At 54.7% G+C, this 15,776-nt stretch overlaps 3 protein-coding genes across 3 annotated transcripts; 1 reads left to right on the top strand and 2 right to left on the bottom strand.

Moving 5' to 3' along the window:
* Nucleotides 1–14: 14 nt before the first annotated feature.
* Nucleotides 15–4,698, bottom strand: NT5C3B (5'-nucleotidase, cytosolic IIIB). The gene is made up of 9 exons (XM_064636656.1): nucleotides 4,596–4,698; nucleotides 4,355–4,453; nucleotides 3,899–3,968; nucleotides 3,486–3,532; nucleotides 2,967–3,052; nucleotides 2,705–2,794; nucleotides 1,609–1,771; nucleotides 1,283–1,483; nucleotides 15–1,038 (listed from the first exon to the last, which is right to left on the bottom strand). Exons 1-9 carry the CDS (start codon nucleotides 4,596–4,598, stop codon nucleotides 928–930), a joined length of 870 nt encoding a protein of 289 aa, XP_064492726.1. The 5' UTR covers nucleotides 4,599–4,698; the 3' UTR covers nucleotides 15–927.
* An 889-nt stretch (nucleotides 4,699–5,587) lies between these two features.
* Nucleotides 5,588–9,061, top strand: KLHL10 (kelch like family member 10). The gene is made up of 5 exons (XM_064636312.1): nucleotides 5,588–5,751; nucleotides 6,277–6,763; nucleotides 6,857–7,474; nucleotides 7,922–8,071; nucleotides 8,584–9,061. Exons 1-5 carry the CDS (start codon nucleotides 5,612–5,614, stop codon nucleotides 8,953–8,955), a joined length of 1,767 nt encoding a protein of 588 aa, XP_064492382.1. The 5' UTR covers nucleotides 5,588–5,611; the 3' UTR covers nucleotides 8,956–9,061.
* A 189-nt stretch (nucleotides 9,062–9,250) lies between these two features.
* Nucleotides 9,251–15,531, bottom strand: KLHL11 (kelch like family member 11). Its single transcript, XM_064636306.1, has 2 exons — nucleotides 14,855–15,531; nucleotides 9,251–14,601 (listed from the first exon to the last, which is right to left on the bottom strand). The coding sequence occupies exons 1-2, from the start codon at nucleotides 15,514–15,516 to the stop codon at nucleotides 13,005–13,007; spliced, it is 2,259 nt and encodes a 752-aa protein (XP_064492376.1). The 5' UTR covers nucleotides 15,517–15,531; the 3' UTR covers nucleotides 9,251–13,004.
* Nucleotides 15,532–15,776: the final 245 nt, after the last annotated feature.

Genomic DNA, 15,776 nt, shown 5'->3' with positions numbered 1-15,776 from the left:
ACCTGTGGCCCAGCTTTAGCCAATAACATCTTTATTCCAACACAGAGAACAGAGTCGGCACTTCCTGAAGTCCCAAGTAAACAGAGGGGAGACAGAAACAACAAGGGGTTTTCCTATTGCTGCTCCGAGACCCTGGGATCAGCCTAGGATCAGCCCAGAAGTTTAGGACAGAAACACGGACAGCTAAAATGTTCCTTAAAACCCAAAATGCTGCTGCTGGCCTCTCCTCTCCCACCCCACCCAAACCCCAGCCCCAACCCTGGCAGACAAACTTACTTCTGGGTTTGGGCAGCAGCAGCAGCCGAGTTCTGGGGCCTTCAGGGATGGCTGGAAAAGCTTTTTGTTCACAGTAAGAATTGTATTGGTGCAAGAGGGACGAGGTGGGACCCAAGGCCAGGGAGCTGCAGGTTTCCATGAGTGATGTAGGGCTGGGCAATGCGATGCCTGGCAGGGCCACACCAGCCCAGTGGTGGCACCAGGGCTCAGAAACAGGAAAACAGGACGAGAGAGATTTGTTTTCTTAGTGAGGAACACAGTGACTCTAAAACTTCATCTAAACCGGGTCTGTCCCACAGCAAACCATCTCCATTCCACACTCAGCTGCTGAAGCAGGTGCAGAACGTCTCTTTCTGAAACATGAAACGGTTTGTTGTGGCCTTGGGAGGTAGAGGGCATGAATTCCAAGTGGGATGAAGTCCAAGTTGGATGAAGCCAGTCCAAGAGGGAAGCAGCAGAACCAGGGGGTTGGGGTAAAGGGAATGGAGAAGATTCCTCCATCTCTTCTCTCCCTCTCCAGGGCTGAGGGCATTAGTGAGGTCAGGACGGAGCCCAGCCAGTACCAGCAGATTCCCTCCAGCTCTGTCCCGGGGAGGACATTCCCTGCCCAGTGCCTGCTGCGGGGCCGGAGCTGGGATGCCTCTTCCCAGCTCATGTCTCAGTAAGGATGTACCGGAGAATCCCATTGACCACGTCCAGCGTCTCGTCGCTCTCCAGCACGATGTCATAGGCTTCCAGGTACTTCCCCCTCCGCTCTTCCACCTACAGCACGGTCGTCAGGACAGGGTGGGGAGGGGGGAAGACTGTGAACACCAACACCTGAGGGCGGAGATACTGCACCCACAGCCCTCGCTACTGGAAAGGGGATCAATAACCACCCTGACAATGCCCCAGATGCAGCAGGAGCTCAGTACACCCCTCCACATCACTGCCCCTCCCTGCTGCCCCAAAGCTTGGCACCTGGGGAAGGCTGGCAGGGAAACACAACACTGCTCCTCACACCCACCTTGTCATTGAGAAAGCCAATCTTGAGGATATTCTCCACGCTGGGAATGCCATCTGCCATCGTCAGGTCACCCATGGAGTCCCCGAGCAGGATGATGTTCGTCCTCGTGCTCAGCTGCTGGAAGTAATCTGTGCCCTGCAGCACGGTGTTGTTCTTGTTGTAGGTGTGGATGAGGGGTGCCTTGAAGTGCGTGAGGACTCCCTGAGCACACAGGACAGACAGACAGACAGCTCTTAACCCAGTGGTGGCGCTGTTAATCGTGTCCCAGCCCTTGGTCCCAGCCCACACCTTTCCCCTCACCACACCAGTGTGGTGCAGAAACTCACGTCATCATCAAAGTCCATGTAGTTGGACACCACGTTGACGTTGGGGTAGAAGACGCTGGCCTGGCGGATAATCTCCTCCAGGACGTCACCGACGCCAGCAGAGAAGATGAACAGGGGGACACTGTTCTTGTGCAGCTGATCAAAGAATTCCTTGAAGCCATCCCTAGAGCAGGAGTGTCCATTGCATGGGGTTGTGTTACCAGCTCCTAGCACGGTGCCCGGTGTTCTGGGCTGGCAGTGTGCCCAGCCCAGCTCCTGTTTCTGTCCAGCACTTCCCAAACAGAAACACACAGGTGAGCTCTGCAAACAGCACGAGCTCTCCGTGGCACCAGCATTCCTGTGGCCTTCCCTGTGCAGAACCCCGGAGAGCTCTGGGTGTAGTGGTCGGGCGGGTGCTCACGGGAACATGGAGCACTCCAGCCCTTTGCCTGGCACCTGCTGATCACACCCCCTGCTCAGCGGGGGCACAGGGCACTGCCAGGAGCCACGTGGGAGATGTGCAACAGGTCGGACTGGTTGGGAGGACAATCAGGCCAACCTGTGACAGCCTCAGTCTGCCAGGACACAATTCCATGCAGAAGGGGAACTTGGGCTCATGAAAACCCAGACATACGGTGTCATCTCCTCCCTGAGCCTGGGAGCTCAGTCAAAGCCCAGCTCCCTGAGCCAGCCTTAGGGCCATCGCTGCGAGGGCAGCAGTAGCAGCAAGTTTTAGAGCAAAGTTTTTGTGGTGTGGGTGAAATCTGCTGCTGAGCCAAGGACCTGGATAAGGCCCAGCAGCTCCAGTGCAGAGAACAAATCTCTGCTGGAAGCAAGGAGCTGCCCCCACATCCCGCCCTGCACATGGAGAGCCGTGGCCAGTGCTGGCCCCTCGGCTGCTCCTCGCCAAGGCCCAAGGGAGGGGGAAGCAGTTTCTGCGCAGGAAGGGAGCAGCCTGCAGCCAGGGAGTGAGCTCAGCGGCACAGAGCGTGGTGACAGCAGAGAAACCTGGCTGCACAGGCAGGAGAGAAGGGCCAAGGGCAGCCAAGCCCTGTGCCTGTACCTCAGCACCACAGCCCCATGTCCATAACTCAGCACCACAGCCCCATGTCCATACCTCAGCATCACTTCTGACTCTCTGACAATCTGGGCTATGTCATCTTTGCGGATCTTCTGCTGCACCAGCAGCTCGTGGGCCCTGGTCCACCTGGGGAAAGGCAGCAGTGAGCTCTGAGGCAGAGGCCCTCGGCAGTCAGAATCACAACTAAATTCCCCAGGATCACCACAAAGCCCAGGAACAGCTCAAGCCTTGTGTCCTGCAGTCCTTGGGGACAAGAGGTTGTCAGGGCAAGGTCAAGATCATCATGCACAGCACTCACCACTCCACCATGAGGGGACATTTCTCTTCCAGAGTCCGGTTGGGATCAATTTCAATGGGATAGTAATAGTGCAGCAGGTCCTTCAGCTGGAGCGTCGGACAGAGGGAAAAAGAACAGAGTGAACATCAGGTCTAAACAGACTATAAACAACAAAACCAGCATTTCTGAAGTCTTCCAAAGCATCACACTTCCTAAACACAACCAAACTGTGTCACTGAGCAGCTTCCCTCTGAGCACACCTGTAGCTCTTGGCAGCCTGGCTGACCCTCACCTCACTCCAGACAGACACTGCAGGTACAAACATCCCTCCCCTTCCTCCTCTTATCGAGCTGAAACACCCACAGCTGTGCATGCAAATTCAATTTCCCTTTTTCACTTCTCCTCTGTCACTGCTGGCTGAAATGCAGCCTGGACACTACCCCCTCCAGCCTGGCAGCCAGCACAGCCAGGAGAGTTGCCTCGCCAGCCAGTGAGACCTTACAATGACGGGTGACAGGGTGTCCTACACACAGCACCCACCTTCTTCCTGCCGTCCTCACTGACAACACGGCTGGTATCGAGGATATCTGCAAGGACAATACAATGACAATGGCACAGAGACATTAAAAGCCTTTCTAACAGCAGCTCTCCTGCATCTCAGTGCCAGCTCCTCCCAAAACAAGCTGCGGTGGCACAGCTGTGGAGTCCCAACAGGCACCGAGCACAGGGCCTGGCTCTGTCGGGAGAGTGGGATGGAGATGGACAGCCCAGGACACGGCTCCTGCAATGGGCAGTGGGTGGCCAGGACCAGGCAGTGAGGCCCAGAGCCGCAGGAGGAGCAGTCAGGTTTGGCAGATGAGGGGACAGAGGATGACAGAAACCACAGTGATGAAAAACACAAACGCAGAAACCAAACAGAATTAGTGACAGTAAAAACAGCAGCTTCCACTCACTGTGAGATGTGGGGCAGCGCCTGCCGTTACATCCAAACCTGCTCAGTGTCATGTCAAAGTCAGAAATGACCTGGAAAAGGGGAGAAAACAACATTTGTGTGTGCCCCAGCGCACTCTGCCCCAGCCAGAACAAGCCAAGGTGCTGCCAGGGCGCACACTGGCAGCGACAGGGGCAGACGGTGTCCTCACCCTCCCACCCCGGCGCTATTATCAGCACCAAATGGCTCCATCCTGCCTGGGCGGAGGAGGGGTTTGGGGAGTGGGGCACGGTTTGAGCTTCATAACCGGGAGCCGAAAGGACCGTCCGGGGAGAGCCACCAGCCCCGTCCTCCGTCTCCTCTGGGGCTTCTCCCCCTCCGCCTGCACACCGCGCCGCAGCCGGGGGGGTGAGGAAGGGCCAGCTGAGACAAGGACGGAGCGTGAGCGATGCACCTCCTGCCCCGCCGGGGCCGGTACCTGCAGCTTGGCCACCCCCTGCTCCCGGAGGGTCCGGATGATCCCCCGCACGCGCTCGGGCTGCCGGATCCGGACCGTGGCTTTCTCCAGCTCGGGCACCTGCGGGCAGAGCAGAGACCCCGCTCGGTGCCGCCCTGGTGGGACCGAGGAGCCTCCAGCGCCCTCCTGGCCGCGCTCCCCCGCCCAGCCCCGGGGCCGCCGCTGCCCCAGCCCGGGCTCCCGGCCCGCGGACCCCGCTCACCATCGCTCCCGCTCCGCTCCCGCCGGGCCGCGCAGCCGCGGGGCGGGGCCGGGGGGCGGGACCGGAACGCGGCCGCGGGGCCGGGGGGGACTCGGGGCGTGCTCGGGGTAGGGGGTGCGGGGGGACCCCCCGTGCCCCGGCTGCGCCTCCGCCCGGCGCCCGCAGCAGCGCGGGGCGGGACCGCCGGTTTCGTTTCTGCCGCAGCGAGCGGGGAGGGCGAAGCAGAAAGGAAAGATTCCAATAAAGAAGCCGCCGGCAGGGCCGTTCGGGCCCGCAAGGGCGCCCGGCACTGAACAGCTCCGCAGCGCCGGGGACGCGGAGTCGCGGAACCCTGTGCGGGAAATGCCCGCAGAGAACCGTCCCCCAGCACTGCCAAGGCCACCACTAACCCGTGTCCCCAAGAGCCACACGGCTTTTAAACCTGTACAGGGATGAGGACGCCACCGCTGCTGCCCTGGGCAGCTGTGCCAGGGCTGGACAGCCCTTTTGGGGAAAAAAGTTTCCCAATATCCAACCTAAACCTCCCCTGGCACACCTCGAGTGACAAATCAGGGGCAGTGTGTGCGACTTCAGCACTGATGGAGCTGGGCTGTGCCTCAGCTTCCTCCTGGGTGAGGTGGCACAAGGCACTTCAGCAGCAGTCAGTGCCCACCTTTGGGGACTTTTACACTCTGGCAAAATAATACTGAGGATTATTTATTATTATTAAGTATTATTATGGTGGGGGATCACACAGACGATTTTGCTCCAAGCAACCATTTGCTCCAAGCAACCATCAACATGGTGCAGGCCCGGGGTTCAGCATAACCTGGGCCGAGGGGAAGTGAAGGCTGCGGGCAACCAGGGAATGTTGGGCCTGGGTCACCCCTGTGGTTGTGATGTCATCACGGGTCACAATCCAGAGCCAGCGAGTGGGTTCAGCGCTGGATGTTTGCAGTCAACAGCAGAGTGCTCCACGCGTGTCAGCGAGGTTCACTCTGACTCCAAGGTGGGGAATAGCTCAGCACCCACCAGACATGGAGTGGATGAGAGACAAGAATTCCATCTCCAATGAGCTCCGCCTGGAAGGCAGATTCTGTGATGTGATTATAAGTGTAGATGGAATAGAATTCAAAGCTCACAAGCTCATCCTCTCCTGTTGCAGTGTCTACTTCAGGTCAGTACTGGAAACACAAGGATTTATTTACAAGGGCCTGGAGTGACAGGACAAGGGGTAATGGTGTCACACTGACAGAGGTTTATATCAGATATTTGGAAAAAATTCCTCCCTGTGAGCCAGGTGAGGTCCTGGCACAGGTTGCCCAGAGAAGCTGTGACTGCCCCATCTCTGGAAGTGTCCAAGGCCAGGTTGGATGGGGCTTGGAGCAACCTGGTCTAGTGGAAGGAGTTCCTACCCGTGGCAGGGGTTGGAATGGGATAATCCTTAAGGTCCCCTCCAACCCAGGCCATTTTGTGATTTTATGATTCCTGTGGAGGCATGGGGGCTGTTCGCCCTGGTGCTCCCTGTCCCCAGCCAGAGGCTGTATCTCCTTTTTCAAACAACCAGGAAGTAAAACATTAATTAATAAACTATGGAGCCTCCCAGCAGGGCTCCTGCCAGTGCCTAAACTGTTGCCCTGGGAGTTCGGGAAACACAGGGGACCCAAGGACAGGATTTAATGCAGCAATGCTGTGTTTTCAGGACTCTGTTTACCAACTGGGACCGCCCGGGCAAGATGGTCTATCAAATCCCCGGTGTTTCAGCTGAAATGATGGGTCTCATCATCAATTATGCCTACACTGGGACAGTACCCATCACGGAGGACAACGTTGAGAGCTTGCTGGCTGCAGCAGACCAGTTCAATGTCATGGGCATCGTAAACCTGTGCTGCGAGTTCCTGAGATCCAGACTCTGCTTTGAGAACTGCATTGGCACCTGCAGACTAACTGACTATTACTATTGCCCTGACCTGCGCGCAGCCGCCTGTGCATACATACTGCATCACTTCGAGGAGGTGTCCCAGGTGTCCGAGGAGTTCCTAGACCTCTCTGCTGAGGAGCTGGCACACATCATTGAGAAGGATGAGCTCAATGTGAAGCGAGAAGAAGCCGTGTTCGAGGCTGTGCTGAGGTGGATCGCTCACGACCCGCAGAACAGGAGGCAGTACATCGCCTGCTTGCTGGGCAAGGTGGGTGCAGCACAGCTTTGAAGCTGTCCCCAAAGGCTGCTGAGGGGGAAACCATCAGCATTAGTATTCTAACCTCCTCCTTGCATGTTCCAGGTTCGACTGGCACTCCTACAGTCCGACTACTTCATGAACAACGTCAAAGCTCACGAGTACGTGAAGGACAATCCTGAGTGCAAAGATCTCATCATCAGTGCCCTGTCAGAAATCTACGACCTGAACTCGTACGGCCAGAGCTCCTCAGCCAATGCCAACCCACTCACCCGGCCGCGCCTGCCCTACGCCATCCTCTTTGCCATCGGGGGCTGGAGCGGGGGCGGCGCCACCAGCGCCATCGAGACCTACGACGGCCGCACCGACAAGTGGCTGAACATCCCCTGGGAGCAAGAGAGCCCTGTTGCCTACCACGGCTCGGCGTATTTGAAAGGCTACGTCTATGTGATCGGCGGATTTGATGGCACAGATTATTTCAACATCGTCAAGCGGTTTGACCCACTCCAGAAGACGTGGCAGCAGGTGGCACCCATGCACTCACGGCGCTGCTATGTCAGCGTCACCGTCGTGGACAACTTCATCTATGCCATGGGAGGGTTTGATGGGTACATACGGCTCAACACAGCGGAGCGCTACGACCCAGACACCAACCAGTGGACCCTGATCACCCCCATGCACGAGCAGAGGAGCGACGCCAACGCGACCACGCTGAATGGAAAGGTAAGGGGAGAGGATGGAGAGTTGCAACATGAAGAAAGTTCACATAAACCTTCACTGAATTTGTAACAATTCATTAAATCCTGGACCTACAGATATAAAACAGCATCTACCTACTGTGGCAGAGATGTGACCAGGAGTGTGAAAACTCTTCTGGAGCTGCTGCCCCCCAACAGCCCACCTGGTGCCCCCCAGCCCTTTTCCTGGCCAAAGGTACAATACCAGGCCTGTCTGCTTCATGCAGCTTGGGAAATTAAGGGTCTGAATCCTGCTGGCTTCAGCTCCCTGTAGTGCTGCTACTTCAAACCCAGGATGACATTCTCATTCCCCTCCTAAAACAAAACAAGACACCCCAAAAATCCAGCCACACCATTAATTTTCTCTCTAACAGACTGTCTCACCAATGGTCTAACTGCTCCCCTCGCACTTTCCTCTCTCTCCTGTCCCCAGGTGTACATCTGTGGTGGATTTGATGGTGATCAGTGCCTGAGCTCAGCTGAAGTGTTTGACCCTGCCACAAACCAGTGGTCCCTGATCGCCCCGATGAGCAGCAGGAGGAGCGGGGTTGGAGTGATGGCGTACGGGAACCAGGTGTACGCGGTAAGGGCCACCACCACCCCGCACTGCAGGCTTTTGCATGGCTGCAGTTCCCACAACACCAGGCTGGCCGTGTGTTTATGTGAGGTTTAGGGAAGTCAGAACCAGAACAGTTGATGGACTTACCAAGAATGTTATCACCCATCACACACTTTTTGGTAAGAAAAAGATGTGGGCAATGTTTAAGCAGCTGCAGCAAACAACTTATCTTCTGCCACTACCAACGGCATCAGCAGCACACAGCAGGGCTTGGGCCTGTTCATTCATTGTTTATATTCTCCATGGACTGCATCCAACCCCTGGAGAACTGTCAAATCTGACAGCTGCACACAGTGCCTTGGGAAGCTCCCAAGGGAGCAGACTGCGATAAGCAAGCACCATGTTCTGAAATCCTCTGCTCTCCACCATGTGCAGACCACCACCAGGGAGGCAGAGGCAGCTCCCATCTCACTGGTGCGTGACAGGATCTGGCTGAGGGAAGGCCCCTTTCAGCTCTGTCCCTTTGGCATTCGCAGGTCGGAGGGTTTGATGGAAACAGCCGGCTCCAGACCGTGGAAGCGTATAACCCCATCACCGACACCTGGCGCGCCGTGCCCTCCATGCTAAACCCACGCAGCAACTTTGGCATCGAGGTGATGGACGGCCTGTTGTTCGTGGTCGGGGGCTTTAACGGGTTCAGCACCACCGTGGCTGCCGAGTGCTACGAGGAGGACACCAACGAGTGGTACGACGCCCACAGCATGGGCATCACCCGCAGCGCCGTCAGCTGCTGTGTGGTGCCAGGGCTCTCCAATGTCATGGAGTACATTGCCAGGCAACACTACTACAGGCACAACAACTCCATGGACATCTCCTTTACCACTTCAACTCGGAGCGCACCACTGTAAATAGTTCCCCCTTAGCTAAGTCCAGCCATCACTGGATGCTCCTGTAAATAGTCCTGCTGAGCCAATAAAGTCTTCTGAGCATCCCACCATTGGATGCCTGTGTAAATAGTTCTCTTTAGCTAGTAAAGTCTCTAGAGCAGGAAGGGGAGCATGTTCTCTTGTTCTAAAATAGAAACAATTGTTACAGGCCAAAAGAATCATTAGGATTTAAAGCTTTCACTCTATGGCACCACAGAACATGTGTTATCAGCCACAGCCTGTACAGCAACTTAAAAAAATCAAAAGTACAATGGGATGCTAGAGAAATAAAAGGTTTATTTTCATTAATTCACCTCTTACAATAAACTTTAGTACAGTGTATTTAAGGTCAAGAACATGACAGCAGGATTTGTTTCAAAGGGCCTATCACACACACTACTTTACCTCACAGGTAAGGACAGGAGTGCTGCTCCTCAGAAATCTCTTGCCCCTCCGTTAATGTCCCAGGAGAGCAGAGCTGCCATGACCAACAGTGACATGGACCCAGGAGGAAGATCTGACTATCAATGGTCTTCAAAGAGCTTGTTAGTTCCACACTATACATTCATATTAGTAACAGAGTTAGATCCTCAGGAGCACCTATTTTATTAGACTCCACCCAGGACTGTCAAACAGGAGAGATGGTTTGTACTCCAACCTAGGGTGGACAGAGCTGAAAATGAATCCAAGCCACAAACCACCTACTTTACACTTGCTTTTCAAAACCCATTGGATGTTACAACATCCTCTTACAAGGCTGTGTTAAGAACAACCTAAACAGTTTTAATTCCTGAGGACTTGGTTTGTCAGCAGCCACCAGGCTATTCCACAACACATAAGCTGAGCCAAGAGTTTGGATTTTGACATTTACTGTAATGGGGAAAAACACCATTGCAATAGTGGAGTGGAATGCTCGGCACAGCCGTTCACAGCATGTGCAACACTGGGCTCTTTGCTTCAGCTCTGCAGTGGTCTCTACTACGTGCAAGAGAGGCACTCAAAACACAGACACCCCCAGGCTACTAACAGGGTATCCAGGTAGTTATAAAACATTCTGTACACATATGGCCCCTGGGAGTCACTACGGTGACCGCCAGTACAGCGAGGCCAGCAGTCAGCCTCCCTGTTCACACACACTGGGACCCTGCTGACAGCTGACCAGCCACTACAAACACACAGAAAGAACCCCCAGGCTTTTGTTTATGGGATCATCTGATAAACACCCAGCAAGCTACGGCACTCAAGGGCCGCAAGGAACTGTTATGGATTCACAGGTTCATGGGCTAAATTACAGCCCGAGCTGTGAATGCAATTCTCCCAACACCTCGTGTGATGCAGTGGATTGTTCAACCTGTCAGTCACAAATCACATCAATGCCGTTAGTCCACTGAAAGTCAAAGCCAAAAAGCACCAATGCTTAAAACTACCCCAGAATTGGCAGAGCAAAGGTTAGAGTAGCCCATGCTGCTGCCAGGGACCCCCAGTGCCATGCACACGGAGCACACACGGCATGCGGCTGGCACACACAGGTTACCCGTCCAGGGACGGGCTGGGCTGACACTGGCTCTGAGGGGAGTGCTTTTAGTAAACAACACAGCTTGTCTGTCAGCCCAAACTCCTCCTGGGAAAGTGCAATATCAATTTTGCTTAGAAAAAGCAAGACTGCAAGGTCTGTTCTTGCCTCTTTGTTGCACGCTGCCATGCATTAAATATTTAGTTGCTATTCTAACTGAAATAATCATCTCCGTGTTTCTCCCTACAAATTGTCTGTATTCCATGACAGACTACAAGAGGGCTTAGATAGAGCTGTGGTGGTGTGACCTACTACCACCCTCCAACTGCTTGTTAAATCCCTCCAGCCAGGTGAAGGATATGAACTCCTCTCAGTTGCTTTGGTGCAAAGTCTGGGAAAGTATCTTAAAACCAGCTCCCACAAACTGCTGTTACATTGATGGATTGAGCACTAGAGCTGAGAGACATTTCCACACTGTATCACAGACCTCCTGCAGGGGCAGCAATTCTGAACCTACTCCAGCCAGACCTGCAAGAATCCGTGGGCCAAACTCCATGGATCAACTCCTGGCTTACAGGCCTACAGGAGCTGTTTGGGAACAGTCACCTGCAAACATCACCTTAAACTCACCTATTTCCACTTGCATGAGGCCAGCAGCATAAACTTCACCTGCCCCAACAACCCAACAGGCAAAGAAAATACAATACAGTTACCACAGAGGGGTCAACTGGGACAAACCGTTCAGAGTTTTTCAAGTTTGGTGGGTTTTTCAAACCAAGGCTGGAGACTCTCTCACGAACAGGCAAGTTATTGATACCAAAGTGAACTGCAAAGTAGTGCGTTAAGGAACATACACATCAGAGAAACCTTTACACACAGTGGTGGAAGGACTTACCCCAAGTTTCAGATACGATCTGGGCTGCCTGATGAACTGGAAAAGGAGGAGGAGCAGCTCAGAAAGCAAACCAACTAAAAACAAAACAAACCCCAAACTGGTTACAAGTTCTTTGCAGTGAAGATACCCACATCAAACCACCAGCAAATATCAAGGAACCAAGAACAGTAACACATTCTCCAACAAGGTTTGTCTACACAGATTTCAGAACACCAAGATTACTCCTCCCATTCCCTTCCCTAAGATCCTGAGTTACACTGCTGGGAAAACCTGGAACATTCAAAAGAAGGGAAGGATGGAGAGAAAAGGAGGTAGGAAGGATGCACTGAAACTGCTGGTAAACTATAGGATCCTGGAGCTCCTCGGATTGGGCAGGAGTGCTCAGTGGGACAGCTCAAAGGGAATACTCCACATTCTGTTCCCTGGGAGTACAGTGGGAAGAAACACACAGTCAACCAGGGCAGCTGGATGTAAAATTACCTCAGAATGACAAAAGGTGTTTAAATGAGCTTAAATCTCACCCCCACAGCAAGTGGGGAAATTCAGATATTTGAAGACTTTGAAAACCCATCTCTCCTTGCCAGAGGAGCACGTGTGAGCTCATTATGGAGCTGCAGTATGGCTGCTGGGAATTCCTCGGGACAGCACATGGAAGGCAAAGGGTTCTGATTGTCAGAGACATGCTGGGAACAGCAGGGGCTCTTCCATCACTTTTCACTAGAATTAAAACATGTGCAACATTTGAGAAAGGATCTATGTGTAGCTCAGGTTTCACTCTATTCCCATGGAATAATCCCATTCTCACTGCTCCACTCTGACAGAAATGAACAGCCAGTGTGGGTGGGTGGTTCAACACTGGTTGTCACTCCTTGTCTCAGGCTGCTGTTAGACTCGAGTTTCTAACAAAGCTGTCAAACACAGACTCAAACCTGCAGATACACCTGAAATAAAATCCACTGCCTCAAGTTCTCTCTTCCTGTGTCTTGTGTCCTATCAATCATCCACTTATAAAGAAACTCTGCAGCCTCTCTACAACGCACAGATACAAAATATTTAATACACATAGAAACATCCTGAAGCAATTTCATAAAGGAAGATTGTGCTTTTGTTTCACACAGAACTATTGCACTTGCCTCCAGCTTGGGAAAGCCAAGTACACCAACACCAATCCTGTGAAGTTTAGTCACTGAGGAGAGAATCAAAGGAATGTCAAGAGATAAGTGCAAATAAAAAGGTGCTTTCAAGCACACACAAATGTAACCACTAAATTATTAAGAGAGAGATCTTTGATTTTCAAAGGAGAACTGTTAGAGATTAACTCCACAGAAACCCTTGGAACCAAAGATCCGAGGAGAGAAGTAACAGGCTTAATGCACCCGGAGACATTTCACAGCCCGATACAGGCTACAGCTTCTCCCTAGGCACCATTAAGGAATACTGCTGGATTCACAGAGCATCTCAATTCCCACCCATTCTCAACTTCTGAGCTTCTGACTTTTCAGTACACAAAAGATGCTGGTTTTATGCATCAAATCCAATCCACACCCTCATGTCTTATAAAGACATATCAAGCCTAACAAAAGGGTTTACTTCCTAGGCCCATCAGGAGTGGTATTCCAGACACTAGCACTCAATCTGGGAGCGTGGCATTCTCCGTAAGGTCAGGGAGTGTCGGTGGATCTCCTGCATCTGCCTTTCCTGCATTTGCCTTATTCTATCCTTTTGCCACATCAGGTTTTGTGGCATGGGGTACCTCTGTGTTCCCTGCAGGCACCTGAAGGGGATCCTCACGTGGCAGGCAGTGGCTCTGCAGCGGGGCTGTGGCATTGGGGGCAGGAGCATCCAGCGCTTGCGCTCGGCGCAGTAGCGATAGGCCTCCTTCCTGTACTGCTTGTCAATGTCATCGCTGTTCTTCCACCCCCCGATGATAAACACATCGTCCTTGTAGTAACAAATGGCTGCTCCTTCAATGCTCAGGACCTCGGGGGGCAAGGATTCCAGGATTTCATCTGAGGCCCTGCCAGAGATCTTTCCCTTGGCCTCCTCGTTGTCGATGGGGTAACTCTTAGGGCAGCACGAGGCCGTGTGGTAGAAGTTGGTGTTGGCAACGGACATCTGGAAGGAGCAGTAGTTGTCGATGAGGGGCAGGGACTCCACGTCCTGCCACTGCCTGGTTTCAGTGTCATACCTGGTAATAACGGCCCTCAGCCCGTCCTCGCTGTCACTGTCGACGGGGGTGCGGGCGGCCACGTACACAAACCGGTCCTCCACGGAGACAGCTTTGACATCCCGCAGGATCTTGGGTGCCGACTCCAGGTTCTGCCACTTGTCCTGCTCGGGATTATAAATGGCCACATCTTTAAAGCCCGGACTGAAGTTGCCGTGTCCACCAATACTGTACAAGTTGCCCTTCACTTCAGTCAGGCCAAAGGAATGCTTTCTGGTGATTAGATTCGAGACCTGCTCCCAAATGTTTCTGTTTGGATTGTACCTTTCCACAGTCTTGGCAAACCCCGGCTCCATGGAGCCAGCCACATACACGTAGGACTCAGTCACGGCCACGGCGTGCCCGTCCAGGTGGTTGTGGATGTGTGGCAGGTTGACCCACCTGTCCTCATCGATGAAGTAGCCCACGCACTCGCTCAGGTAGTCACCGCCCTCGGACACGCCGCCGATGACGATGATGACATCCATGTTCTGCCCGAAGCGCGGCAGCAGCGCGGCGGGACAGGCGGAATGCTGCAGGTTCCCGGACTGCAGGTTCTCAGAGCGCAGGGCATGGCTCTCCACGGCCTCGGACACCAACTTCACACAGGCCTCGTTGCTCGACACCAGCCGCTCGGATTTGACGTTGCGAGTCAGGTACGTGGGTTTCATCTGAGACAACCTCAGCAGCTTAAAGAGATCTTCAAAGTACCTCTCTCTTTCCTCAGGATTTTTCTGAACCCACTTTAAAACAGTCTCAAAGAGGATCTCTTCAGAGTCCACTGTGATCTCTGAGTCCGAGAACCAGTCCCGGACGAGGTGAAACGGCAAAGTGTAGAACTCCTCATCTTGGATGACTTTGTGGAAGTTTCTCCTGATCATATCCTGTGCTTTGAGGGCCAGCTGGTTCAGGGAATACATGTGGGCCAAGCTGTGAACTGCTACGCAATTGGAGAGGTTCAGTTTCTTCTTCAGAAACTCTCCACAGAAGTCCTTTAAGCGTGTCAGCAGAAACCTGCAGGACAAACGAACAGGAACATCCTGTTACAAGTTACCCTGCAAGTGTTAAGTGTTCAAGGCCAGGCTGGAAGGCCAGGAAGCAACCTGGTCTAGTGGAAGGTGGCCCTGGGACTGGGACTGGATGGGCTTTAAGGTCCCTTCCAACCCAAACCAGTCTGTGACCCACTGATGCTGTGACTCGGCACCCCCAGCCTCGGTGCGGCCGCCCTCACCTGTCGATCCCCTGCCCCAGCCCCTGGCCCCCTCACCTGTCTGCCATCTCCAGCACCTCGTGGACGTTGCCGGGGCTCACGCGGATGGTGCCCGTGTACATGAAACCGACAACGGCCTCCACCGTCTCGGGGTCGGGGCCGCCCTCTGAGCTCCACTTCTGCAGCTCCACGCGGCCCGAGCGCGACTCCGCGAAGCCCCCCGAGAGCAGCGGCGTGAAGTACTCGGTGGCAGCGGCCAGGACGGACCGGTGCGCCCGGTACTCGCGGGCCGTGCCCGCGCCGCCGAACGCCAGCGTGATGTCGCAGTACAGGCCCTGGCGACGCTGCTCGTTCTGCCGCCAGGCCAGGTCGGAGCAGTGCGCCGGGCACCCGAACTCCTCCGCCTCGGCCTCCCCGTCCGCCCCGCCGCCGCGCGGGCCCCCGCGCTCCGCCTCGGCCGCCGGCGGGCCCGGGCCGGGGCCGGGATGCGGTTGTGGGGCTGCAGCGGCCGCCGCCATCTTGTCAGAGCCGGCGGGCAGGGCGCGACGCTGCCCCCTGGCGGGGAGGGGGCGCCGCTGCAGGGAAATGGCGGCGGCGCCGTGAGGGGGGCGGGAGTAGCGCGGCCCCCGGGAACGCCTGGGACCGCCCGGGACCCCCGTCCCTCCGCCCCGAACCCGCAGTCCCCTCAGTCCAACCTGCCCTCGGTGCTTCTCCGCCATGGGAGCGCCCCGGTGCTGCCGGAGCCTCGGCCCGCGGGCACCGCGCTCCCTCTGGGCACTCAGGTACCCAGACCAGACACACACCTGGTTCTGCTCAGGTACCACAGATCAGACACACACCTGGTTCCGTTCAGGTACCACAGGTCAGACACACACCTGGTTCCGCTCAGGTACCCAAACCAGACACACACCTGGTTCTGCTCAGGTACCCAGACCAGACACACACCTGGTTCTGCTCAGGTACCCAAACCAGACGCACA

Source organism: Pseudopipra pipra, chromosome 26, assembly GCF_036250125.1.
Source record: "Pseudopipra pipra isolate bDixPip1 chromosome 26, bDixPip1.hap1, whole genome shotgun sequence".
NCBI lineage: Eukaryota > Metazoa > Chordata > Aves > Passeriformes > Pipridae > Pseudopipra > Pseudopipra pipra.
This window is presented reverse-complemented; position numbering and strand designations above follow the sequence as displayed.

What these genes read in the sequence shown, in the direction of transcription:
- NT5C3B (XM_064636656.1), bottom strand. An exon ending in AGGGGGTGGCCAAGCTGCAG is followed by an intron (nt 3,969 to 4,354) that starts GTACCGGCCCCG and finishes CCCCTTTTCCAG; the next exon opens with GTCATTTCTGACTTTGACAT. An exon ending in ACATGGACTTTGATGATGAC is followed by an intron (nt 1,484 to 1,608) that starts GTGAGTTTCTGC and finishes CTGTGTGCTCAG; the next exon opens with GGAGTCCTCACGCACTTCAA.
- KLHL10 (XM_064636312.1), top strand. Translation starts at nt 5,612, where the DNA reads ATGGAGTGGATGAGAGACAAGAATTCCATCTCCAATGAGCTCCGCCTG. An exon ending in CGACCACGCTGAATGGAAAG is followed by an intron (nt 7,475 to 7,921) that starts GTAAGGGGAGAG and finishes TCCTGTCCCCAG; the next exon opens with GTGTACATCTGTGGTGGATT. An exon ending in ACGGGAACCAGGTGTACGCG is followed by an intron (nt 8,072 to 8,583) that starts GTAAGGGCCACC and finishes TGGCATTCGCAG; the next exon opens with GTCGGAGGGTTTGATGGAAA.
- KLHL11 (XM_064636306.1), bottom strand. Translation starts at nt 15,516, where the DNA reads ATGGCGGAGAAGCACCGAGGGCAGGTTGGACTGAGGGGACTGCGGGTT. An exon ending in GTGCTGGAGATGGCAGACAG is followed by an intron (nt 14,602 to 14,854) that starts GTGAGGGGGCCA and finishes TTTGTCCTGCAG; the next exon opens with GTTTCTGCTGACACGCTTAA.